Genomic DNA, 27,461 nt, shown 5'->3' with positions numbered 1-27,461 from the left:
AAAAATCCCCCAACTTCTAATTATGTCTTTGATATTCTTGTTTTTGTTTGCACAGACATGAGTCATTTACCTTGAATAGAACGATGTTTTTATCTAAGATGAAGATCACATAAAAAATGGTAACTCAAGAACTGAACAATACATCTGAAACAGCCCTTTTTTGTGTATGATAGTTTTTAAGTTTTTGTATGCTTTGTTACATTACAACAAAGTCTTATTATTTTTAAAGAGTCTTCTTTATATCCTTCAAGTCTGTAGACAAGTAATATAAAATACTATTTTGCCTCGGAAAATTAACTTGTCAGAAACGCTTTGAAGATTTTTATCCATTCAAAACTTGTCATTAAAGTTTTAGGTTTAAAATGACCTTATACGTTGAAAATTGCAATAAATTTTAAAGTTTAAGGTTTTTATTAGCTGGTAGATGCGGTGAATATCGGTGTTTCATGGTTTAAACACGTTGCTGATGTCAGATTTTGGTTTGGTGAATAATCGTTTTGCTGATGTCAGCATATATCTGCTGATGTAAACATTTCATGGAGCTTTATGTTTCAGAATGATGATACATACAAGCAAGCTTTTGTTATATATTTAAGTATAATCTGCTATAACAGTGTAATGAGGTAAATCCTGTTTACTGATCATATTCTTGATAAGAAGCTACAGGCCTTTGTTCAGTTTAACAGTCTAGGTAGCCTTATGTTATGAAACTATCCAGTTGGTCACAAGGTAACATAATGTTATGAAACACAAATTGAATCCCTTCTGATAAGGCAACGGAATTGCCCTGCCCTTCTGTAAATAATGCAATGGAATTGCCCTGCCCTTCTGTACATAATGCAATTGAATTGCCCTTCTGTAAATTTGGAATAGTCTATTTAGGGTTTAATAGATTAAGTATTAGGTAGTAAAATTGACCAGTAGCTGAAAGTCATAGCAGAACTGGAAGGGTTCTATAAAGACTTACCTTGTGTCATTGAGAGGAAGAATTCTGGTGCTCCTCTGTGCATATTTTCAGACACATAATCAATTGCAGTAAATGGGTGTAACAACCAGCCTGCAATAGATGTGCTAGATGTTTTACTTACAGCAGGATTCAAACCAACAGCTTGCAGGGCAATTGTCAATTTAAAGTCAGCACCCTTTACCAGTTTACCATTCAGCAGTGAAAACATCCGTTGACTTGAAAGAGAATAGTTTGAAATTGTCATGTTTACAAAATTGGTGCAATTTTCATAGCTTTGTTTTTGTTGATGTTTACTTGACCTACCAGTATTTTTATTAAAGTTATAAATCTGAGAATTGTAAGAGAATATAGATTAGATTTGTAAAATGATATTAATGCTTTACCATAGTATATGATCTTAAAAATTTACCATAGTATATGATCTTAGAAATATTGCTGCATTTTGAAGAACTAGTAATCTTATCAAACCCTGAAAATCTTCACAAATCTTGGAAATGCAGCGATGCTGTCCTATATATAAAAACTTTTCATTAGATGTTTACTACAGGCCTTGCATGTTTACCTGCAAAATTGAATTTGTACAAGCTGTATACAACAAGTTGTTTTGTAGGTATCAGTTTGTCTGCAGTAGCTTTAGGCAGGTTTTGCTTGTATTACACTACAGTGTATTTATCTCATCTACGTTTACCTTGAATTAGAGCAAAATATAAAGATTGTATATAGTTCCTATAGCCCGAAATCTAGATGAGTCATAAAAGTTGAGTAATTATGTTTGGCAATCCCTGTGTAGTTTACCTATATGTATTCACCTGTACAAATAATAAATGTCATTGACAACTTGGTTTAAACACTCTGGTTTTCTGTACCCTTGTCAAGCTTTGGTTTTTTAACACACACACATATATCACCAGGTGTAACATTTACACACTTAAAACATTGATGTAGGTGTATTATTCAAAAGTCCTGTTAAAAAGCTTTGATCATAAAAAAACATAATGTAAAGGTAAAACATAACAAAACCATTAAGAGCTGTAAAATTCATCTTGAAAGTAAGTGGAAAAGATGTATATAACAAGGGTGAATGGTTAAGCTAATGTCTATGAAACAGCTATATTTACTTTGTTTTATGTCATTATGTGAATTTTGGTCAGACATATAAATAACGTGTAACACTATTAAAAACATGTCATGGTTTTGGCTAATAAAATTAATGCTTGTTTTTTCATAGGTTCTTTAGTTTAATCAATTTTAAGGTTACTTTTAAAGGATTAAATGTTTAATTGGAAATAAATTACCCAAATTGTTACAAAGTGCACTGAAATGCAAGAGGGTTGTGCACTTGATGGTACTTTACTTTCAATTATGCAGAAAGTTTACTGGCTTCGTAAATGAGGCAAAAAATTACTTTCAACTTTAACTTAAGGTTTAAATCCTTTTCGATCATTGTTTAAAATCGTCCCTTAATTGATACCTTTCAGAAAACTTTGGTTTCGCTATTTAAGACCTGCTGACTTCTATAGGGATCTATAAAAAGGGACATTTCTTTGTCAATAAAAAAGCGCCTCTATAACTAATAATTTAAACATAAAAACTACTTAAAAATCAGAATGATGATTGCTTTAAGTATTCATTATGGTCAACAATATGCAATCAATTCATGCAATCTTTATTTGTCCCTCTAGCATTTAATTATTCTGGGGTTTTTACAATTTTTTGCATCTGTCATATTAATTTGGTTACTTCTAGTGCATTATATAATAAATTCTTTCTAAGGGCTTTTCTTGTACATTTGAATTAATTCTATGGGAATGTAGAAAGTAATAATAGTGTTCCAAAAAAACATGCAGATTTCATTCAGTTCAAAATAAATGACGACAAAATCTTTTATGACATCTTAATTAAGAAATCTGCTTCAATTGGTTAATTGGCTTTTATGTAACAAAGTCCGACTTGTAATCATTTTATTCTACAAGCTACATGTAACAATAGATTGATTTTTTTTTCATGTTAAAATTATTACAATTTTTTTCCTCAATTTTTTTCTAATCAAATCCTTGACATGCCATAAGGAGCAATGTAAAGCCAATTTGACAATGTATTTTGAATTTCATAGGAAACTGGTTAATGTTTGACAAAATTATTTTTCTTCACATCTAATGTGACTGACCACCTCTGATAACTTATATACAAAATGTAAAATAAAGAAGGACTTACAACAGTTTTGCGGTCAGCCATCCATGGATATATAAGGTATCATACTTGAAACTTGAAATATTAAAAGTTTCAACTTTTACATGAAATATAAGCATTTAAGTAATAAGAAGATGAACTATAGAGAATCATTTAACAGGGACAGTTAATTAATTCTCCAAATTACCCAGGTTGTCCCAAAGCCTTATTAGCCAGCCTATACGGACAAGTGAACATTTTTCCAGATCATAGTTCTTAAATATCATACATACAAGTAAAAATATGTTTCAGGCAATACAGACAAGTAAGTCAAATTCAGATTTTGCCGGCCCTGTTAAAGGCGAGATGGACTTTTCAAAAATATTTCCTTCAGTATGACACTAGTCCCGATGGTGACAGATAATCAATTTCTATAAGATGTATTGAACTGTTAGTAATCATATATCATACTTCACAGATTGTCAGGTGTATCTGGCTGTTTATAGCTGGGTCATTGATTCATACATTTGTAAAATGGCCCACTGACCAAAGGTATTAAATGGTCAATTATTAAAGAGTCTTTACTGTTGTATCTAAGTGCATGGGTGGGTACAAGTTATCAGGCATTTTTCTACTCTTGAAAGCTCTCTTTTTGATTTCTATATAATATGAAACCAATTGAAATAATACTAAATTCAGAGTTTTAGGTTTTCTGATATTTTTAGCTTGCACCAATGCTAGTGTGGTTCAAGATTTAAGGTAAAAAATAATAGTTATAAACATTTTGTAAAGCAATAAGGAAAATTTGCAAGGCATCATTTGGATTTCTTTTTATCCCTTACATTTTGTCTCTTTATGTAATTTGATTGTTTTGCTTTGAAACTGGATATCCTCATTTGTTTGCATTTCTTTTAAAGCTACCCCTAGAAATTCATGTCATGTGGCAACATTTTCTCAGAATGTAAATAAAAAAAAGGTCGTTTCATTACATAATGATTTGTTGAATAAATTCGCATCAATCAATTAAGATACCAAGCAAACACATTGATTTGATATTTTCTATATTAAAATAATGATTAGACCAAGTAACCACTTTAATAGAGTTAAAATTTAACCCTACCAAACCTGTCCTATAAAAGACTAAAAGCTTCATGGCCTTATTTATCGCTTGTGAAATGTTGTATTAGGGCTTGTGGCATAATATTTTATGATCCAAAATGATAACAATATAAGGTTTATTAAATAGGTTTATAATTTATGGAGCAAATATTTACATATAGTGTTAGTCAGTATGTTTGAACAAGGTATAAAAAGGTACTATTGACCTCAGTGTACAACAATACCTTGTCTTCAACAAATCTTTATCAAGTGGCTATTGTTAAAGTATTAAAACTTATTTTTGGGGAGAAAGATCTTAGTTCAAAATTAAAAAAAAAAAAAGTGCAAGAAATTTGTGTTTTATTTTCTAGCAAAGTTTGATATTTTCATTTGATACAATCATATACATGTATAATACAGTTGTGTTTGGTCCTGTGGAAGAGGTGTTAAGTTTGCAGAATGAATAAGAATTGTTTCCATTTCGGATCATTGCTTACAAAAAGCTGTTTTATTATAGACAAACAGGTCTATATTAATGGAAAATTAACCTTAAAAAATGCTGTTTTATTATAGAAAAACAGGTCTAGATTTATAGGAAATTCCCTTATAAACAAAATACATGTATATCCTGGATCTTCCAGTTGATATTTCATTAGAAATCTTTGCCTGAAGAAATTTATAAAAATGTTTCAATAATGACAATGTTTTTTCTTCATCCAATATTTCATCATTCATCACAAATTACTTTTTTCCTGAAATATGAAATACACTTACTGATAACCCCATTATTTTTATTTAAATTCTAATCAAATTATTTTATCATTGATTTGAATTGTTATTTAATTTCAGGTCGAAATGAGTTGATAGCTCGCTATATAAAATTACGGACCGGCAAGACGCGGTCAAGGAAACAAGTTTCTAGTCATATACAAGTTCTTGCACGGCGGAAAACAAAAGAGGTTCAAGCATCATTTAAAGTAAGTGTATGATTGATATATGAATGTATGAGCACAAATTTTGTTTTTTTTCCCCAAATTAATTCTTAATTTTAACATCTACAGTTGGTTGATTTTGCATGTTGTTACTATAGAAAGACTGACGGCAAAACTACTCTGTGACCTTCAATAATTTCAGTCCTAATCATCATTGATACACTATTAGAACTATTAGAAACTTTTGGAAAAAAGTCTTAAGAGCCATTTAACACATTTTCAGTGAGTCAGTGCCAACATAACATTGTATGTCAGTTTCATTTAATCTGATTTCACATTAGCTAGTTTTCAAAAGAAATAATAAAGTGGACTAAAAGTGTTTATAAACTGAATATCCTAAAGAAACCATGGAAACTGGTGGTCATCATTTAGCTTTTTGAATTGTAAATATTGATGATAATGACCCAGTTTGCCTTCCCTTGAAAACTAAAAAATCTTTTAAAAATTTGGTTCCATTTTCAGACATCTAGATATTGTTAAATATTCTTTCATACTGTATGCTAACCCATCTTTCTGAAAAAAAAAAATTAAAATACTGTGTAATACGGTTTATACATCTAATACTTTGGTATCTTATCAAGTTGAATAATGATTATTGATAGCTTATTTTTGTGGTTTTCAACAAATTATAAGTGAGCACCTTCAGGTTGCATTTTATCGCTTTGCATTTTATCACTATTCCTTGGCACTTATTATTTGTGTTTTTGCACTTGTTAGCAGATTGCGATATCGGCAACTTTGATAATAAATTTCAAATGATTTAAAACAACATATTGTGCATTTCCTGAGATGTATGTATTTATTGTAGAAGATTGATTATAAATCAGTCAGCGTTATCTTCATTAAAAGTTTATATAAGTAGGAGAATATGTTTTATTGGATGCCTTCTCGTTAGAATAATTATTTTATAGGAGAAGAAATTATTTTTATGCCACCGCAGCATCTGCGATGCGGTGGCATATAGCGATTCACCTGTGTGTGTGTGTGTGTGTGTGTGTGTTTGTGTGTGTGTGTGTTATATAGATTATATAGTGAACTTAAAAAATCTTCTTGTGAAAAACCACTAGTCCAATTTCAACCAAACTTGGCAGGGTTGAACCTTGGGTGAAGGGGTTCCAAAGTTGTTCAAAGAATTCCATTCCATGCAGAAATCTGGTTGCCATGGCAACCAAAAGGAATTATAAGAAGAAATTTAAAAAATCTTCTTGTAAAGACCCAAAAGGCCTAGAGCTTAGATATTTTGCATAAGGCATTGTCTGGTAGACCTCTACCAAGATTGTTCAAATTAAAGCCCTTGGGTCAAAATCGGCCCCGCCCCGGGGGTCATTGATTTTCACTATATGTACATATAGTAAAAACTTAAAAAAACCTTCTTGTAAAGACCGAAAAGGCCTAGAGCTTAGATTTTTTGCATAAGGCATTGTCTGGTAGACCTCTACCAAGATTGTTCAAATTATAGCCCTAGGGTCAAAATCAGCCCCGCCCCGTGGCAACCAAAAGGAATTATAAGAATAAATTTAAAAAATCTTCTTGTAAAGACCCAAAAGGCCTAGAACTTAGATATTTTGCATAAGGCATTATCTGGTAGACCTCTACCAAGATTGTTCAAATTATAGCCCTGGGGTCAAAATCGGCCCCGCCCCGGGGGTCATTGATTTTCACTATATGTACATATAGTAAAAACTTAAAATACCTTCTTGTAAAGACCGAAAAGGCCTAGAGCTTAGATTTTTTGCATAAAGCATTGTCTGGTAGACCTCTACCAAGATTGTTCAAATTATAGCCCTGGGGTCAAAATCGGCCCCGCACCGGGGTCATTGCTTTTCACTATATGTACATATAGTAAAAACTTAAAATACCTTCTTGCAAAGAACCAAAAGGCCTAGAGCTTAGATATTTTGCATAAGGCATTGTCTGGTAGACCTCTACCCAGACTATTCAAATTATAGCCCTGGGGTCAAAATCGGCCCGCCGGGGGGTCATTAGTTTTCCTTATATGTATCTTCAATATATTCTTATAGTAAAAAATCTTATTGTCTTTATTAGAGCTTAAATATTTTTTAAATGATATCATCTATAGGAACTCTACCAAAGTTGTTCAAATTTTGCCTCTAGTGTCAAAATTAGCCCCGCCCAGGGGGCCATAGGCTTTCCTTATATGTATATATATATATACATATATATATATAGTGAAAAAATAAAAAAATATATTTTTATCTAAAGGTACATGGCATAGAGCTTTGATGTTTGCTATATAATATCATCTATAGGTCCTCTTCCAAAGTTGTTCAAATTTTTCCCCTGGTGTCAAAATTGGCCCTGCCCGGGGGCAGTGATTCTCATTATGTATACATAGTAAAAACAGAAAATAAAACAAATGTGTTCTGAATGGGAGAAAGCTACAGATTAGATATTTGACTTGAAATGTTGTTTGGTGGACCTGTATCAAGATTGTTTTGAATGAAACCCTTGGGTCCAGAATTTTGCCTTGCCAAAGGGGATAGTGACCTACTTTCTTGTCCTTTGATTTACAGCAATGAAATTTTGACCATGTGCACAGTTTTAGTTGTAAAATTGAATTTTGATATCAGGTGACCTAGATTTTGATGATGTGACCTACTTTCTTGTCCTTTGATGTACAGCTATGAAATTTAAACCATGTGCACAGATTAAGACGTAAAGTGAACTTTGATATCAGCTGACCTAGATTTTGACAAAGTGTCTTACTGTTCTTTGATGTAGTCATGAAATTTAGGCTGTGTGAAATATGACCTTCACCACCAAATTCACTAGACTCGAGTGCATTGATATATTCCTACTCTGATCTTTTATTGAGTTAACAACATATTTAACCACTAATCTGATAATAAGAATAAGATAGGTCAGGGATCTATGCATTATGACAATCTTCAAAATTGTATAGAAACACAAAAAAATCTGTTCCAACACTACTATTTAGTGTTGTATTAATGCGGTGGCATAGCATTTTTCTCAAATGCAATCTTGTTTTCAATTAAAGATAATAAAACGATAGCTAGAATATTTCAGCATGTTTGCATGATTTTATATTACTGTAAAGTATTTTATAGAGAGTAAACAAGTCATGCATATACCTAGCTAATATTTTAGTCTGACATTGACTTTTAATCATTAACGACACATATATGAGCCGTGTCATGACAAAACCAACATAATGGGTTGCGACCAGCATGGATCCGCACAGTCTGATCAGGATCCATGCTGTTCGCTACCAGTTTCTCTACTTGTAATAGGGTTTGTAAGCAAACAGCATGGATCCTGATCAGACTGCGCGGATGCGCAGGCTGGTCTGGATCCATGCTGGTCGCAAACCCATTATGTTGGTTTTGTCATGACACGGCTCATATATGAATTGTTTAGAATTACAATCTTGATGATGTTTTAGAATACTTCTGAATAATTTTAGTATTTTTATGAATAGACCTCGTTTGAGTATTATGCATGATATTGAAAGGTGGGAGATAACTATTGGCTTGAAATTTGATTAAATCAGCACAAGTTACTTCCCTTGCATTTTAATACAAGTTATGTCCTATATAAACACAAAATAAAGAAATTCTTCATCTTATTATATGTTTTAAGTTTTGTTTGCATTGAAACTTCTTTGATATTCTCTGAAATTTTGCTCAAAGAACTTGGGATGCAAAGTTGACACTCTTTAATTGATTTGAATGTTGTTTCTTATTGTTGCATTTTGCATGACATATCGTTTTATTTTATTATTTAGATAACTAGAATGTTGGAATTGATTGTTGAAGTTTTTAGTTACTGATTGTCTTGTATTAAAATAACAAGATAATGGGAATTGTGATCTTAGTTTTTCAGAATTAATATGAAGAAATGAAAATCTACTTTACTGAATCAATTCCAGCAAACTATGTTGTTTTCTTTTCTGTTATGTTTTTGTAAAAAGAGCATAGCTTTAAGTTTTGTATAATTAAAAACCAATCAGCTTTAATCAATTTTTGTTGATATTATATGAAGTTGTTTTTTAATTACATATCTATACTAATTACTTTTGTCAACCATCTGGTTAAACTTGGTACCATGATTCCATTAAGATAAGTTGAAGAAGTTAAAGAACTAGCATTCCTTTTTGAGTTACCATGGTAAAGTTGACAGTTAAAAAGGCACATTCAAATCACTTTGTATCGTGTAGCAATGACTATTCCAAATATAAAACTTTGTTTTTATTAACACAATTTCCATTTGGCCAACAATAAGCCTTAATAGACAGGTTTGACTGTTGTGGATGTTATTTCCTCATAATTTTAACAATAATGTTACAAATGAACTAAAAAGTTGAAATTATGGAAAGACATGATGAGCCAACTAGCTTTATATTATTTTGCTTGTTGTTGCTTAGGAAAAGCTTGAAAAAGTTTGGAATGTTATGATTAATATGATTTAAATGCTTCAGATGGTTGAATACACATTAAATGTTACATATTTTATGTTTTATGTTCTTCTAATTATATAGCTATTTTATGAAACATGCTGGTACCAGCTTTGAATAACAAGGGATGCTTGTTTACATTTTAAAGCAGGGAACCAAATAATTCCGTTGGTACCCAGATGTAATGATTTAAGATGCTACTGGTACCCCAAATACTGATAGTTTAATTCTCCTTTTGCCAGGAGAACTTTTCAAACTTTCAGGACCAGGCAGCGAAGGACAAGGCTTTACAAAGTATGGCTGCCATGTCGTCTGCTCAGATAGTTTCTGCAAGTGCTATACACAGTAAGGCTGTTGGTCTCCCGGGCCTACCGCCAGGGTTCAATCCATCATCCGTCCGGCCGGGCTACCCCGGCGCCCCACCAAATGTAAGTGTTTGAAAGGAAAACAAACATAAAAAACACGGTGTGATGTTCTTGTATACCATTTTATCACTATCACTCATTATATCACCATTATCAAGTCGTGGGTTCTAGTGAAGTGCCTGACAGTTGCCAATTTGCTTGTTATTCCAATATATTTTTTTTGGGGGTGGGGGGGGGGGGGTGGGGGGTTATTGAAGAAATTTCATTATCAATGAGTCATGGGAAAATGTTTTTAAAATTTAATTAGAAAATTGAAAATAAAGAAAGGTGATATTCCTTCATTCCTTCGGACAGCTTTTGTTACTTCTAAAAAAAAAGATTAGAAAGAAAAATTAAAAAGGTCATTCTTCATCAAATGTCTTCGGAAGGTAACAACAACAACTGGAGGTTGACACTTGGACTCAAAACACACTACAACCACCTTTAACTCTTCATTCACCATCTTTTTATCATTTCATTACTAAATGTGTGAAGTTTTTTTTTGTCCATTTATCAATCATATATCTTTGGTACATTATAATCTAGTATTACATCCTTTATTATTTTCATAATACTGCATATCAAATTAGGAGGAAAAGAAAATTCTCTCCTGTAGATAAAGTTCAGTCGGACCAGTTTTCAACTTAACATATTAATATAACTTTTGATCATATTCGATCAAGTTTGATCATTATATTTCAGAATGTTTAGGGTCTTTTAAAAAATATTTTACTACTATATTTCTAGATTTCCTGGACTGTGTAAATATAAGAAAAAATGTTTATCTGTTTAGTTTTTCAATGTTTGGTTCAAATTTTGCTTTGTTCATTTGCAAAAGCATGTTAATGTTGTTCCCACTTAGTTCATGTTTCAAACAAATGTTGCTTGTTTCTTTGATGTTGTCCTGAATTTGACTGTGCATGCATTAACATTTAAAACAGTTGTTTGCCTATGGTTAAGAAACTTGAAACTGAAGACCAGTCTGAGAAATTTGAGCATCTGATTGGTTGATTTAAAATGAAAGATTCAAATTCGGCCAATGAAATGGTTGCATTTTGGGGACTGGTTCTCAAGATCAGGTTAAGTACCATAGGATCAGGATTCTCATTATCAATAAGAAAAATATTGTTTATCAACTTAATGTTTTAAATTAGAGAGTTACTTTAATGACTTCTTAAAGTGACATTTGTATTATTTAAAACCCTTGGAAGAACTAAGAAATTTTACCTTTCTTTTGGCACAATGAATTGTCTTCCAACATTGATGAACAGTCTTGAAATGTCAGATTTGAGTTTTGTTAGACATCTTTTTATGCTGAATAAAGTTAAACCACTGACATGTTTTTCCCCCCACAAAACAAAATTGTTGTAATTTCTTATGTAAGAGTGTAGAGGCATGTACAGTAAAAGATAGGGTAAGGGGTGGCAGGAGAAGCATAATTTTCACACAACCTTAAATGTAAAAATTAATATTGCATCCAAATACAGTAAGTTTGTGTTTCAAACATTCTGTCTGTTTGAAAAGTTAGGTCATCAAATGATACTTTTCTGGTGTTACATATTTCAAGTGTTTTATGAAAAAGTTCAATACTGATTAAAAATAAAAGAGAATATTTGTCAGTTTTACATTAAGCCCTTGATTTTTTATCATCTTTCACACGCAAAACTCTAAAAATTGTTTTCAAGATACAATATTTCACTTCTTAATGCACTTAGAAGAATGTTTTAAATATTTTGAAATTGTTAAGTTTAAAAATATGATGAAAAATTTTAAATTGAGATGTTTACTCTGTATTTCAGTTTTGGCAGCATCCAAACGCTCAGGGAGAGTGAGTAGCTTTTCTGTTTTCTTTTGATAAAGATATTAATAATAGTTAATTATATTTTACTATATTGCCAGTTCGCACAATTTTAGTTTAATATGCACAGTTTATTATGTAATCAGTTATAAATTCTTTTGTCAAATGATAAGACCTTATGTAGTTCAGGAGAAGATGATTTATTATTATTTTGAGAACCAAGTGCTAATTATATAATAAATATTTCATACAAATAATGTTAGGAGCCTGTAAGAAGCGTTTTATTAATTGTTAGTTTGAAATATTCATGTTTTGTTATTCCTTTTGTGCAGTGTGAAGCCACCATATGGTGCCCCAGGGTACGGGCTTGATACAAAACCACCTACATCAATGAACAGTGAAATGACCCCGTCATGGCAGGGTCGAAGTATTGCCGGTCCAAAATTACGTCTTGTTGAATTTTCTGCCTACCTTGAACAGCAAAGGGACGGTGATCAGGTATTATACTGTTAAATTTTTTATTCTTGCATATCAGACTGGTTTTTCCATTAGTTTAACCCATGTTTTGCAATTATGCAAGTTATGCAAGAGCATGCTTAGGATAACATAATGCTAGTGGTATATAAAATATTGAACTATGACACTTTTACCTCTTTCAATTCAATGATTGGGTTTGAAAATTAATGTTTTAGAATTGTTCAAATTTAAAAAAATGATTATGATATGATTTTCATCATTATATTTTCAGTATCATAAACATCTTTTTGTGCATATAAACTCCAATGCTGGATATGCAGATCCTTTATTAGAGGTAAGTTGATGAGATTGTACTTTTCTGTTGAAATATATATATGAGCCGTGTCATGACAAAACCAACGTAATGGGTTTGCGACCAGCATGGATTCAGACCAGCCTGCACATCCACGCAGTCTGATCAGGATCCATGCTGTTCGCTATCAGTTTCTCTACTTGTAATAGGGTTTGTAAGTGTAAAGCTGGCTGTAGTTGCCAATTAATTTTGAAGGGGAAAAATGCAAGCTAGAGATTATTGTGTAACAGTTAAACCACAACATGAAATAGAAGCATATTATTATGGTTGAACTTGGGGCTCATTTCTTTTTCAAGGATTGGTCCCACAATGTGTGTTGCAAGTAAATTTCTTCCTTTAAAAGTGACCCCTCCCCATTCCCCTTATGCTAAAAGTATCACTGAATATAAAATTAACCTGAACAACATTTAAGTTATTAATTTTTGTATTATTTGTCAACTTAGAATGATAAAAAAGTAATGATGAAAGGTAATATATTATAAAAGATGTTATGAATATTTGATATTTACAGGCTGTTGACATAAGACAGATATACGATAAATTTCCAGAAAAGAAAGGCGGTCTTAAAGAATTATATGATAAAGGTCCACAACCAGCATTTTTCCTTGTCAAATTTTGGGTAAGTTTACCTTTAGTTTATTATAAAAGAAATTATTTTAGTTTGATAATGTAGGAAGCTATAAGCTTATAGACACACTTTCGAATCTATTCCTGAAATGAACCAGCACTGAGCAATGAGAGTAAAGTCTCTTGCTCAAGTAAACAACAACTTGCCCCTGATGGGGTTTGAACCCATGCGACTAGAGATCATTAGATTACAAGTCCGATGGGTTAACCACACGGACGTGCCCGCCAAGTTTACCTTTAATGATTAACTTCAATAAACTTGAGATAAAAAATTTACTTTTGAATTTTCATCTTGATAACCCTAAAACTTATCAAGGATATTTCCAAAAATTGAAGCTGGACAAGTCTGTTGCAACATTAATGGTTAAAATTTAACAGGGATTGAGAAAACAGGGAGCTAAAAAAATAAAAACTGTATTGAAATATTTAATTTAGATATGTTTAAAATTGAATTAAAATAGGAAGCAAACAGACAAAAAAGGTATTGAAATATTTAAATTTTGGATGCGGACATTCAAAACATGAAAATTTCTGTATATATATAAATGCAAACATATATAATGTCAGTACTTAAGTGTCAACATGTAAATTTCAGGCGGATATTAACACAAACGTACAGGATGAACAAGGAGCATTTTACGGTGTTAACAGTCAGTATGAATCTAGTGAAAATATGACTATTACATGTTCTACAAAAGTGTGTTCATTTGGAAAGCAGGTTGTTGAAAAAGTAGAGGTGAGTTAATGCTTCAAAATGTACTTAGCATATAAATATATTTATCAAACCACTTGGTAATTAGTCCCCTACCGGTTTACCGGAGGGGACTTTAGGTTTACCCTCCGTCCGTCTGTCCGTCCGTCTGTCCGTCCGTCTGTCCGTCCGTCAGTCCGTCCGTCCACAAAACTGGATCCCGCAATAACGCAAAAAGTACTGAAAATATTTTAATGAAACTTGATATATGGATAGATGGCAGTATGGAGATTATGCACGTCTTTTTCTTTTCTTCCTATGTTGAAAATTCTGGTTGCTATGGCAACAAATAGACTGAAAATATGACAAATTTTACACATAAACTGGATCCCGCGATAACGCAAAAAGTACTGAAAATATTTTAATGAAACTTGATATATGGATAGATGGCAGTATGGAGATTATGCACGTCTTTTTCTTTTCTTCCTATGTTGAAAATTCTGGTTGCTATGGCAACAAATAGACTGAAAATATGGCAAATTTTACACATAACCTGGATCCAGTGATAACACAAAAAGTACTGAAAATATGTTTATGAAACTTGACATATGGGCAGATGGCAGTATGGAAATTATTCACATCCTTTTCTTATCTTCCTATGTTGAAAATTCTGGTTGCTATGGCAACAAATAGACTGAATTTCAAGATTTCTGATTCTAGTTTTTAAGTTTTTTCACTATAAGTTCTTTATTTCTTAAGGTATTTTCTTCAAACTTTAAATATAAGTTGCTTTTCATCAACCACATCATATGTGACAAGGTTTACAACTCTAGCACAAAATTTATCAGAATTACCTCCCTTGAACTTGAAATTTTCATGGAAAAAACATTGTTTTTTTTAATAACTTCTTTTTCTGAATGTATCTACTTCAAACTTCATATAAATGTTTCTTATTGTCACTCAACATTTGTGAGTGTTCAATACTCTAGCAAGATTATTTCCAGAATTATGCCCCTTTTGAACTTAGACTTTTTTTTGAGAAATTGGTAATTTTTACTCCAACTTCTTCAATCATGATAGGATTTTAAAAATGTTATATTTTGATAACAGGGAAGTTTAAAAAATAACTTTAGAGTGTCTTTCAGTCTGTCTGTACATAAAAACTATTTCCTGTGATCACTTTTAAAGAACTTTTTCAACAAATTTACTTTAAATAGGAACCTAAGTGAATGGCCAATGGCCCATAGAATGTTGCTTGGGCTCTTACCGGTAGGGGACTTATGGATTGCTTGCAATACTATGATAATTGCTTGTTTTATTTTATTTTGAACTTTGAAATTGCCCCTCATATCCGGGTTTGAATCCCACAAGAGAATGAATTATGTTTTTGTCAGGAAGCTAACGGCTTGTATTAAAAATAAACTTGTTATATGTTTTCCCATTTTCATCTTATGTTTGTATTTTAATTTAAATGAGAACTTTAATATAAATGAGGAAAATCTCTATACTAAATACCTGTGTATGCAAGCGGTGTACGCAGATTAGATATGTATATTTTCTGTTTTCTAACGATAACATTAATTTGGGAAAGATTTATAAAAAAATTTGTAAGAGAAGATTAAGATTATCTTTGCAGTAGGAAATTTAAGGAATTTTGTTATTTATTTTTCTTAGGCTGGTTTGTTGAGATGTTTATCTTGTCTTCAAATAAATATTTTTTTGATGTTTAGGTATTTAGTAAACTTCACGTGCCATGAAAGAGATGTATTTGATTTTGAGTGAAAAAGTGTGACTATTTTTTTGGTGATACCTTGTTATTTCATTCAAAGAAAAAAATGTTTGTAAGAAGTAATAACCAAAAAAGTTATGAACCTTTTTACAGTTTAAGAAAACAGGATGTTTATTTCAAATCTTGGTGAAAAAACTTTTTCCTGCCAGTTGTTAATATATATAATGATTTTTTTAACAGACCGAGTATCCAAGGTTTGAGAATGGCCGGTTTGTGTACAGAATTCATCGGTCTCCAATGTGCGAATATATGATCAACTTTATACACAAATTGAAACACCTGCCAGAAAAATATATGATGAATAGTGTACTGGAAAATTTCACCATCTTACAGGTATGTATACATTTCACAATTACATGGTACAGATAATATAAATCAGATAGATGTCATTCGGCAAGAGATAAGCAAATAAAAAAAATATTTTTTTTTTATCGAGGCATTTTAAAATGAGTCTGTTTTGTAAGGTTACTGCACTGACTTTCCTTTTCAAAGAAAGTTTGATCATGCAGCGGTTTACCTTATTCCTTCCAAACAGTATTAACAAGTCACAGGTTCTCTTGAACCATTTCTCTTTTTGTCAGCACTTATTGACAGCTCATTTTTACCCTATCACTAGGAGCTAAAATAAGGTCTCATTTCCAATCAAAAATGGTCTTTTTTCCCAATTTCCCTGATTGATTTAGGAGTCTATTTGTTACGTCTTTAATATACATGTAGTAATATTATTTTTGAATTTTTTGTCCACAGGTTGTCAGTAATAGAGACACACAAGAGACTGTTTTATGTATTGCATATGTGTTTGAAGTTTCAACAAGTGAACACGGAGCACAGCATCATATATATAAGCTGGTGAAAGACTGATGTGCTTACTCCGACAAAAAATAGTGCATGATTTGACGCTTTACCACTTGTGTATGAATACATATACAGACCATGTGTGCTGCTAATTTTAACAAAGAAGAAGAGAACATTTATATGGTGCATCAGACTAAAAACTGTGAATTTACACAGTGACAGCACTTAGATAAAAAGGTGATCTTCCCCCAGTGAATGTTAGCCGGTGTATCAGTGTCAGAAAAAATATAAAAAATTAGTTCAGAAAGGGCAACAGAATGATTAAAAAATGTAGTCCAGAAGAATCACGTCAAAAAGTAGTTCCAAAACCAAAATAAATGGGTTATTCTACTTAACACTGAATCAAGGATTTAACTGAAATGTAAACTTTTAGAGATATAAATAAATGAAGCAAATTTAAAAAATATTTTTTTGACACTGGGTTTACGCTTTAGTTAAAAAAGATTTTTGTCTTCCATAATGTTCAAGATGCAAAGGATTTAAGTACTTACTTTGCCAGTACATAGCAATATTTTTCCCAGGTTTGTGACATACAAGTTATAAATGTAGGACTAGGGTTCCAACCCAGAAAAAAAATCAGTTGTACAACAAATGCTGACCCGATGATTGTTTGATTTATAATCAAAATATTATGCCACAGACTTGAGCCAAAAATACTATATGTAAGAATGTAGCATTGAATGAAGTGATAGGAATAGACAAGTGCTTGGTTATGTTAAAAATTATGTTGACATGACGTCCAAGTTTAGGTTTATTTCTATCGCAAATTTGCATGTACAGATAGATGTATTGGTTTTGTTGCAGCAGTTTTCTTAAGTTGAATTAAAACAGTATCCTTTACTTGATGGTTGAATGAAACCTGTAAATATGCTGGTTAAAAATCATATCCTTATAAAGGCTTAAAAAAATTAACTTTTTAGATTTTTAAGACATAGAATTATGTAAAAATTGTTGAATATCATAACTGCTTTGTGACCTTGCGAAAACAACAATTAGAAAATTATTTTCTGAAGCACATTGATTTAAAGATAAATTGATAAGTGCTGGTGTAAATTTTACTATTGTGTCATTCAGTATATAATTTATAAAATGTTAAGGGATATAAATAATTTTCATTATTTGCTGTGCAGACATTCTACCCTTACATCACGTCATAGTGAAATGGTGCCAGTCACTGTTCATACATTTTCAGGCATTTTCCTTCGATATTTTACATGTACGGGCCTGTGAGGCAGGTTATATTGTTGGTGTTTTGATTTTAATAAAGGTTGATGGAGGAATGTTTTATCGGGTACCATTTGCCTTAGTTTTAGGAAAAAGTAGTGAAAAGATTAGTCTTGTTGCTTTTTACAAGTGTTGCTATGTGTTAACCTTCCCTGTTAATAGTGACACAAATAAGGTTGAATATTTTTTGTGTGTGTCCAGTTGTTGACATTTAAGAATAAAAGGTATTTTTGTAATATACTTGATCTCAGTAGTTATTGTTCACTATGCAACATAAATGTAGTAATGTTCACAAGTTTACAGTCACTGTATCATCCATAAATAAGCTTTTGGCTTATTTCAAGCAATTAGGCTCATTTGAGGAGCTTTTGGCTCATCTCCAGGAATTAGGCTCATTTGAAGAGCTTTAGGTTGATCTGCAGCAGTTAGGCTCATTTTGAAGAGCTGAAGGCTAATTTCAGGAGCAAAAGTTCAAGAAAATTTAGCAGATATTTAAAAAAAGCAGCTTAAAAACTACTTTGAGCCAAGTATTGTGGTGTTCAGAGCTTTCTTCCAGCCTAACTGACTTCATAAAGTTCTGTGTATTTAACATTGATCACATGTTCATTGAATGTTAGTCTTGTCATCTAAAATATCATATACATATAAAATATTTTCACCATTATTTTGTTCTGCCCACTTACTGTACCATGTACGGAAGCAATATCCTTGATATTGTTTTAACTGCGTACTTATTTTAGTTACAATAAGAAAATGTTCAACTTATTAGGATGACTTATTTGTTCTGTTATATAAAAAATGAAATTATTTTGGCGTAATTTTTTTTTTGTGCATTGGTTTTAGTAACAATCTCCAAATTTGTTGTAGTAATCTTTTTATATATTAATTAGGATTCATGTTATGTTCTTGTTGTTATTTTTTCTGCAAGTTATTTTTTTATTTTAATTTTATCCTCTTTCCAAAAAATTCAGGAAATGTTGAACACTTCACTATAACTTGTAAAACATGTTGTAAACAATTACTTCTTTCAAATTACTGGTTATTATATACACAGTTTAAGTATGATATATCAAAATATATATATAAATATAAGTGTAATTTATTTGTTATATGTCCTAATGGAATAGTAATAAACTTGTGTGCCTTCATATAACAACGACATTGATTTCTTAAAGAAGAAAATTAGCCATGATAAGTAACTAATGTTTACTTACCAATATTGTTAAATTTATACTTATTCACCAAATTTTGAATTTTATTATTAAAGCGGCCTTCGGCTTCTTTATATTATCTTTTGAAACACAATTCTGTGTTGTTAAAACTAAGTATTTTATATTAAAACTAAGTATTTTAGTAAATTTATCTGGGAAAAATGCATCTGTTAAGTCTACTTCAAAACAGCGTCCCGAGAGCTATTTATAGCGTGCCAGTGATGTTTGTGCTAAAAGTATAAGATTGGGAAACGAATTGTCAGTTTTAATAATTTACATATATAGATCAGATTAGAGTAGTTTAGAGGTATGAAGGGGTTTCCTTATTGTTTTATGTATTTTATCAACTGCAATTTCATTTTGCCACCTTAATTCTTTTGATTTGGCAATTACATGAAATGATTAATCTAAAAATAACATATTTAACCTTTAGAAAAGCTGAAGACCGCTTTTATCATAATAGAATTTACATTAAAGTGTTTTAAAAGAAATTGATTAATACAAATATTATATACACACGTTACTTTACATTTTGCATTGTTTTCGTAGTAAATAATTTAAATGAGATACACATATTAATTTCGAGCTTGCCTAATAAGGAAAGAATCTGTACATTATGTAAATAGTGTAAAATAATAAAAACCCTAAAGTGCTAAGTGTAAAGAGCTTCTTGTAAAAGATCTGCTACTTCTGATATTGTATGTTTTTTCCCCCTTATTTGTATTATAAAATAAAGCATCTTTCCAAAGTTACTTGAAATATATTATTTTGATTGTAAAGTTATGGAAAATAGAATATCCACTTTTGTTTACTGTTTATATAATGTTTCAAGAAGTGTTTTACATGATGTAATGTTTGAACACTAAAGCGTCCATGTTCCCATGGCAAATCATTTGGGAAAGAATATTTATATTATTACAGCATTTGATTATTTGAAGTAAAGAAGTGTAATTTGTTTTCTTTTTTTCATACATGTTTAACTGATAAAATATTGTAAAGAAATCCATACAAGGGCATTTTTGTGTATTTTTGAACTGCAAAGAAATATTACACATACGTTACTCAAGAGATAAAGAGCATGTAGTTATAATAATTTTGTCATTATCATTATGTTAACTTGAAACATGTTAAACCATCTATGAAGTGTATAGAAAACCATGATTAAAGTTGATTGAAGTTTAAGGAAAATGCTCCATGAAGTTTATGGAAAACCATCCATGAAGTTTATAGAAAACACAGCATTCACAAAGTTTATGGAAACCATTCATAAAGTTTATGGAAAAATAAATAAAATTTATTTAAAACCATATGTGAATCTTATGCAAAACTATCTATGAAGGTTTTGGTAAACCATGAATGAAGTTTATGCATAACCATCCTTGAAATTTAAAGAAAACTATGAAATTTATGGAAAACAATGTGAATGTTATTGAAAACTATCCATGAGATTTATGCAAAACTATGAATTTTATGGAAAAAAAATTATGAAATTTATGGAAAACGATCTGAAGTTCATAGAAAACCATTCATCTATGACACGTATGCAATTTTACACCGTTTTACAATTTATTGAGGACTTCAGAAGACGACACTTCAAAATGTTTAATTGTTTAGCAATGGTTAGATTTGGATAATACTACTAGAGTAAAATATCTTAACTATTTCATTTTTTTAATTTAGTGGACAATGCTTTTTACAAATGTGAAAAAAGTAGTAAGCAAAAAAAATCATATTTTATGAAGTATTTTCACCTGTCAGTCATGTATCACTAAAACATAAACATTTGTATTTGTTCAAACAGTTTTGGTGTGTATTTTTTTTCTTTTATTATGAAAACAAGTAGACATTCTTTATGTATTGTTATTTTATGACATAACCTTAATTATGAAATTGGAAAAATTATGAAATAGGTTAATGTTGTTTATAACTTGAAGAAAATTGAAAAGAGTTTAATGTTGTTTGTTACACATTTTTAGTTTACACAGCTTATATATGTTCTAAATAGAAATATGCAACAGAATTTGTGTATTTGCTTTTATTTTGATCATTATTGGCAGTTTTATAAACTTTGATGCAATAATATTGTTTTTCCTTCGGTATTTTTTACTTAGCGGATCTGTAGAAATACAAATATGAAATGTGAAAATTTCTTTTCACTTTTAGTAATTGCACGGTAATGTGTTAGCAATTAAGGATGTTTTTTGTTCAATATGGTCATTCAATTGGTTGTGTACACTTAATTTACATGTTTTAAAATGCTGACTATGCATTTCTTCAAATGTCAGAAGAAATTTATTGAAACGTCCATTAAAGTTGTGCCTTGTAAATTAAGTCCATCCATAACATAGCATCTCCTTTAGAAGTTTAAGGTAACTTTTTTTTCCTTTTAAAAATCGATAAAATTTTGTTGTTGTTATTATTAGAAAATGGATTGCCTTAATAAGAAAGTTTTTTTCATAGGGTGTAACCTGTCTTACATCTAAAGGTTTGTATTTATAGAATAAGGTTGATATCATCCAAATACGATTTTTAGTATTATTGTTATAACATGTTGATTTGTGTGAAAAAAAAAACAGTTTAACTGTCCAAAATTTAAAAAGCAAGAATGTGTTTTAATTGTTAGAAGAGCCAATCAGGTACCTTGTTATATTAGAACATCCAATTAGACGTCTTGTTGTTTGAAATATTTCTTTACCTTTGTATCAGACTTTCTGATTGGTTATCATGTGTCAAGAGTCATTGATTGGCTCTTGTATTTATATCAGGCTTCCTGATTGGCTTCTGTCATGATAGTTTTAAACTTGAATTTTTGTATAGTCCTTAAAGTAATATACAAGTACTTAATTGTAAAAAGATGCTATTAAAATACCTTTATACATTTTTATACAGTTATTATACATTATTTTATACCAAGTCATGTGTATTGTTACATTATGCATGTTCTAAGATGATTTAAATATTGGTGCACTTGTTAATATATTATCGTGAAACCTACTTTAATATTTTCATACTTTGGTGTTGATATACTGAAGGGCAGTTCCAAACATATTATATTATCAAGTTATCTAGTTGTTATAATGAGGTTGTTTTCATAATAAGAATGTTTTCAATCCTGTTTTTCATAATAAGAATGTTTTCAATCCCTTGTCCTTAAATAAGAAGAAATAATTCTCTTACAGATAAATTTATAAATTAGTTTTATTTATATGTACATAATTTCAACAATTTTCTAGTCTTGATCATTAGATATTACATGTTATTATTATTTTCATGAAATGATAAATGAATATTCAGATGTATTTTTTTGGTATTTTTGTCAATGATATATTTGAAATTGAGTGGCTAACAGTAACATATGCAAGCCTATACCAGTGATTATGGCATATAGTATTCAGATAGTGTATATCTAGTTAAACTGCCTTTGAGTATATCAACTAACAAAATATGAAGTCATATTGTACAGTACAGATTGTTGTGTCAAAGAGCTTTGTTCTTTCACCTTGCCTTTATAAACCATATGCATTGATTGATCCATCCTGTATTTTTTCATATAATCAAATATAAAATTTTAGACTTGATAAATAAAATGACTGATAACAAAATCACAATTTTTGTTCTTTTTGATTCATTTTAGATGGTCGCACATAACAGTTTGTGACCGTTGTTGCAAATATTGATAGTTGATTGCTGTTGCAAAAAGCACACTCATCATTGGAAATTAAAGATTTTCAAAAGAACCACTAACGTCTTGTCAGTAGGAAATAGTTTTTCGCTAAGCAATCCTTATATTGCCTTCTTCTCAAACCATGGATTACGACTTGAGACCTACTCGAGGCATGACAATGTTACCTTATTCACACCAGTACCAGTTGCTCACAAAGTTATTTGACTTGAGCTTCACGCTATTATAACAAACGGGCTAAAAAGAAATAAATAAATAAATGTATGTGACTTCTATGATAAAGCAGTCGTATAACTCTCAAAGAGTTCTCTCACCCTTCCTAATTACTCCCTCTGCTAAATTTTTAATTTAACAATTTAGTGAGTTCAAATGAAAATTATATTGTGTAATCCATTGTTTGGTCATAATTGTCCTAAGTATTTTTTTCCAATAATCTATGAAAGAAATAAATGTACAGTAAGAACCACAGTTTGAACACGCACCAAGACCAAACAGACCAAGAATTCGAGATAAGAATACTTTAGAGCACAACGTTTTCTATATAATGATGGACAAACCACTTAGTAATAGGAGATGCTAGGTATCAGCGGGTCATCCACTGCCAAAACATACCGTTAAACAATACCTTTCACCCCTTGTATATACTTGTATCTATAATGCATATTTCGATATGAATATTCAGAACGTCCATTGTTATATTAGAAGTAAATGCTGTCCGTAAGAACAAAACAAAACAGTTATATTTACATTTTGTATAATAGTCTTTTAATTCTGAATTAAAATATGCATGCATGTCTTCAATCATAAAGTTTTGCATTTTGAAAATATATAAAATATTTTCCGTTAGTTTAGAAATGCACATAGCAATCGGAACATATTATACCCTTATCCGAAGTTTGACGGAATAGGCCGAGAAAATGCGATTGTAAGCTGTCTTGGCCCGCTCAATCCATGCATCCCAATGAAAATATACTTGATAATGAAATATTTCACATGACAAAGTTTTTTCTCTTATGACTATCTCGATTGCATGTATATGGAGATACGGCAAGTACTTTTCCCTGAAAATGCACTGCACAAAGTTTCCACTTTCGTTTTCGACGAAACAAAAACCAACAAAAACGCTCGCTTAAACCTTGTCAAATACAATCTGTTTGCATACCAAATTGTTATTGAGCTTCACCGTAACAATGTATGTCTCTGTTCTGCCAGATGAGATACGCTTCTCGCAAGACAATATAAATAATACGTTTGCTTTTTTCAAAGGACAACTTATTGGTGAAGTTTTGGATGAAATTTGTGATAAAAAAATAACTGTCGATGATTTTCTACGAAACATGAAAATTGGCCATTGGAATAATCAAAATGACAAATGGTACACGATAAACAACAGAAGTCTTTGGGTTCTGAAACAGCTCCGTCTGAATGGCGTTATTCCTGGAAATCAGAAGATTACATTTGAAGTCCAAGACATCGAACCATTCAGATTTACAACCGAAAACGAAGGCACATCTATTGTCGTTCGAAGGAAACCTGTTGGAGGAGAACATGCAAAGCGCAATCCGTTTTGGAGGTACAGAAAGGAGACCTGGGACGGGCAGCCGGCAAACACAGTCGAGATACGCAATGGCCGTCCGTTGTTGAAAGGAGGTTCCGCATCGTTCCAAGCTTGTTCTACGGGGGCAGGAATGGAAAGTTCAAGTGGTTCCCAATTGGTGGATTATGAATCCGACTACGATTCTGATGATTGTTATGAATAAACTGATTTTATTTTATCGTGATACCTGGTATCATTTTATCGTAGTTAATTCTATTACACTTTGTAGAAAAACTATCGTCCTGCTTTGTTTATATATATCTTTGTGCTTTTTAACGTAGACTATTGTCGTTTAGTCGTGATCAGTTTGAGCATGTGTCGCTCTAACATTTGAAAATATGAACTATATTGTATTTACATGTGAAGTTTTATGCTGATAGACAATTAAGTCCGACCTATTAGTCTTATTATGAACTACATTTTGTATTTCTTTTGTGTAAACATTGATTTTCTCTTAAATTGAAAGTACATATATTTTAAAGATTTTTAAACGTTTTATGAATTTGAAAAACTAATTTGATTCGATGTGGTTTTTTACTATTACTTTATGACTATAATTATAGTGCAATATTTCATCTTATTATACCAATAACTTGTGCAATTTCTAGAAACATTTTTGAATATATTTTAAAAATCACTTTTGTTTGTTTTTCAATGTTATGATTTTAAATGTAAATGTAAAGAAGGACTCCTATTTCACCTTTTCATGGTGAATGATAAGAGGGTCATCATGTTCCTCCTGTTATAGCATTTCAAAAAGATAAATCGACGACAAGGATATACAAAATATCCTACATTATAAAAAACATACAGCAATTAGTTTGATCAGACGCAATGTTAAAACTATTAAACCACATAATATTTTAAAAAAGGAAACAAAAAAAAGTTTATACCTGAATTGAAATAAAGACAGCGGGTAACACAAATACATTGCATTTTTTCTTCTTCACTTGAAGACAAAGACGTCCAATGGTTCGAAATACATTTGACCATAAGGTGATTCCTTATTAATTGATTGATAAAGCGAAATGTACCTGTAGGTTGAACGTTGACAGCACAAATCTCCCATAGGGCTCACACAAGATTTATTAAGGCACAAACATAATGCACACAGATTAGCGACGTTGATAACCAAAGGGCTCTCCAGGCTTCGTGGGCTGGCTACATTTTTTTTCCTCAGTATTTTATGTTAGTATGTCTTTTTCTAAAACAATGCTATCATTCTGATTATTAAGGACGTAGAAAAATATTGCGACGTTGGTATGGTAAAAATGAAAAAAGAAAAATACTGGCCTGTTTATGAAAAAAAAAGTTGATAAAATTGTCATCAAAACGTGGTTGCATAATCTACTGGTTACTAATACTATATTTTGATCAGAATTGTTGCAGCTCAGTCCATCACAAACTTAATTGATAATGAAATATTTTACAAAACTTTGGAGAATGTCGAACAATCTAATGCTCATGAAGTTGTTGTTATTCAAACCGAAAGTATTTTTTTCTGAAAATGCATTGCATCAAATTTCCAGTTTCTTTTTCGGTAAAAAAAAAAGTTAGTTTAAGCAGAATACCCCGCCCAGATGAGCCAAAACATTTCCGGAAAATCAACTTTTAGAAAAATATACTTAAATTTTAAGAAAAGTAAAAATATTCACAATTCAAGTAATGATTAACATGTATTTAAGCAATGAATGACTGATTTTGCAGTATTTATAGCTATATTTCTACATTGTGTTGTGGCAATAAAAGTTTTTTTTTATAGAAATAAAAAATGCAATTTACACACGCCTTGTGTAGTTTATCTAAGTTCACATTAAATTGGTTATGCAAGTGGCCACTGAGTACTAAATATTGAACTTTTGTAGGAAATCTTTATGTGTGAATATGTTTATCTTTATGTGTGAATGTTTATCTTTATGTGTTTGCTATATTTAGGTTTTATACTGACAGTTCACCGAAAATGAAAGTAGGAAATGAGTGGTGTAATTTTGAAAAATACTCACCTGTATTGAAGAATTCCCGTTATTATACATGTCCTGCATTTCTAAAATACAGTGAATGATTTGCGGAAACGATGTTGAATAGTGAAACCTAGATAAGTTTACTGTATCGATCATTTTTGTTACATCATTGGTGTTCTGTAGGGAAAAGGGATACATCTAAAAATTTGCTGTATTGTGACAAAGTTATAATGTATTATTTCTGTCTAAGAAAGCAGCTTAATACATTTGATTAATAATATATTTAACAATAGTTTTAAAATTATACTTTCAATATCCGAAATTCTTAAAAATCATTCCCCATTCGTGTGCATTTTTAACGAAAATATGGAAGGGAACAATTAATTAAGATTTGATTAAATGCATGTATTTATCTTTAATTAAGCTTCAACGGTACTTTTACTTTACAAGACTAGGATTGGTATTTTCAAGTTTTTATCTTAATGTATTTTTTTATTTTGAAAATGCCTTAAATAGCTATAAATACAGAAAAAAGAACATAAAAATGTAAATTATGTGCCATGTCGCATTAATTTTCTTCTTTTCTTTTCCCGAGGATTTAAACTTGCAAACGAATGAAAGACGAACACACAACTTGGAGAAATTCTACACCTTAAAACGACAATATTTTACCTTTGATTGTTTAATTCAGTCTGTGGCGCCGTTATATGTCGCAACGCCGCTAAATGTCGCACTTGCCGCTAAATGTCGCACCATTGACGCTAAATATCGCAACCGCCGCTAAATGTCGCAAAATCATCTGCCGTTAAATGTCGCAATGTTAACGTTAAATGTCGCACGAATTTCCCTTACCGTTAATGTCGCAACACTACCGTTAAATGTCGCAAGATGTAAATTCATGTTAAAATCATGTTTAAAGTAGAATTATATTACTTTTAACATTCTCATAGATATTAAATTGTAATTGCCATTACACAAAAATTATCTTTGTCTTACTTGGTTTCTTTAACGAACATAAATATCGAGGTTTTGAGCTACTATATAATGTAATCTTTAGGCTAGAAAGGATAATTGATACTAAATTCTCAATAGATAAGTATTTTCTTTTGTTTAACATTTTCATTTGTAACCC

The 27,461-nt window shown here is 30.9% G+C and overlaps 1 protein-coding gene across 3 annotated transcripts in view; it reads left to right on the top strand.

The window, feature by feature from the left end:
- The window catches only part of LOC132725583 (transcriptional enhancer factor TEF-1-like), a 30,229-nt gene extending 7,538 nt beyond the window's left edge, over positions 1–22,691 (top strand). For 2 of the 3 annotated variants that reach the window (XM_060710719.1, XM_060710720.1), the window contains exons 3-11: positions 5,084–5,211; positions 9,904–10,089; positions 11,865–11,893; positions 12,196–12,361; positions 12,612–12,674; positions 13,204–13,311; positions 13,915–14,055; positions 15,980–16,132; positions 16,547–22,691. In XM_060710719.1, coding sequence (XP_060566702.1) covers positions 5,084–5,211; positions 9,904–10,089; positions 11,865–11,893; positions 12,196–12,361; positions 12,612–12,674; positions 13,204–13,311; positions 13,915–14,055; positions 15,980–16,132; positions 16,547–16,660 — 1,088 coding nt within the window. In that variant the 3' untranslated portion in view covers positions 16,661–22,691. The remainder of the gene's footprint in view (positions 1–5,083; positions 5,212–9,903; positions 10,090–11,864; positions 11,894–12,195; positions 12,362–12,611; positions 12,675–13,203; positions 13,312–13,914; positions 14,056–15,979; positions 16,133–16,546) is intronic. The other variant, XM_060710721.1, reaches the window with a different exon arrangement.
- Positions 22,692–27,461: the final 4,770 nt, after the last annotated feature.

The sequence above is a fragment of the Ruditapes philippinarum genome, unplaced genomic scaffold (genome assembly GCF_026571515.1).
Source record: "Ruditapes philippinarum isolate M1 unplaced genomic scaffold, ASM2657151v2 ctg425_1_1_1_1, whole genome shotgun sequence".
Lineage (NCBI taxonomy): Eukaryota > Metazoa > Mollusca > Bivalvia > Venerida > Veneridae > Ruditapes > Ruditapes philippinarum.
Note: the sequence above shows the minus strand (reverse complement) of the source record. Positions and strands in the feature narration are given on the sequence as shown.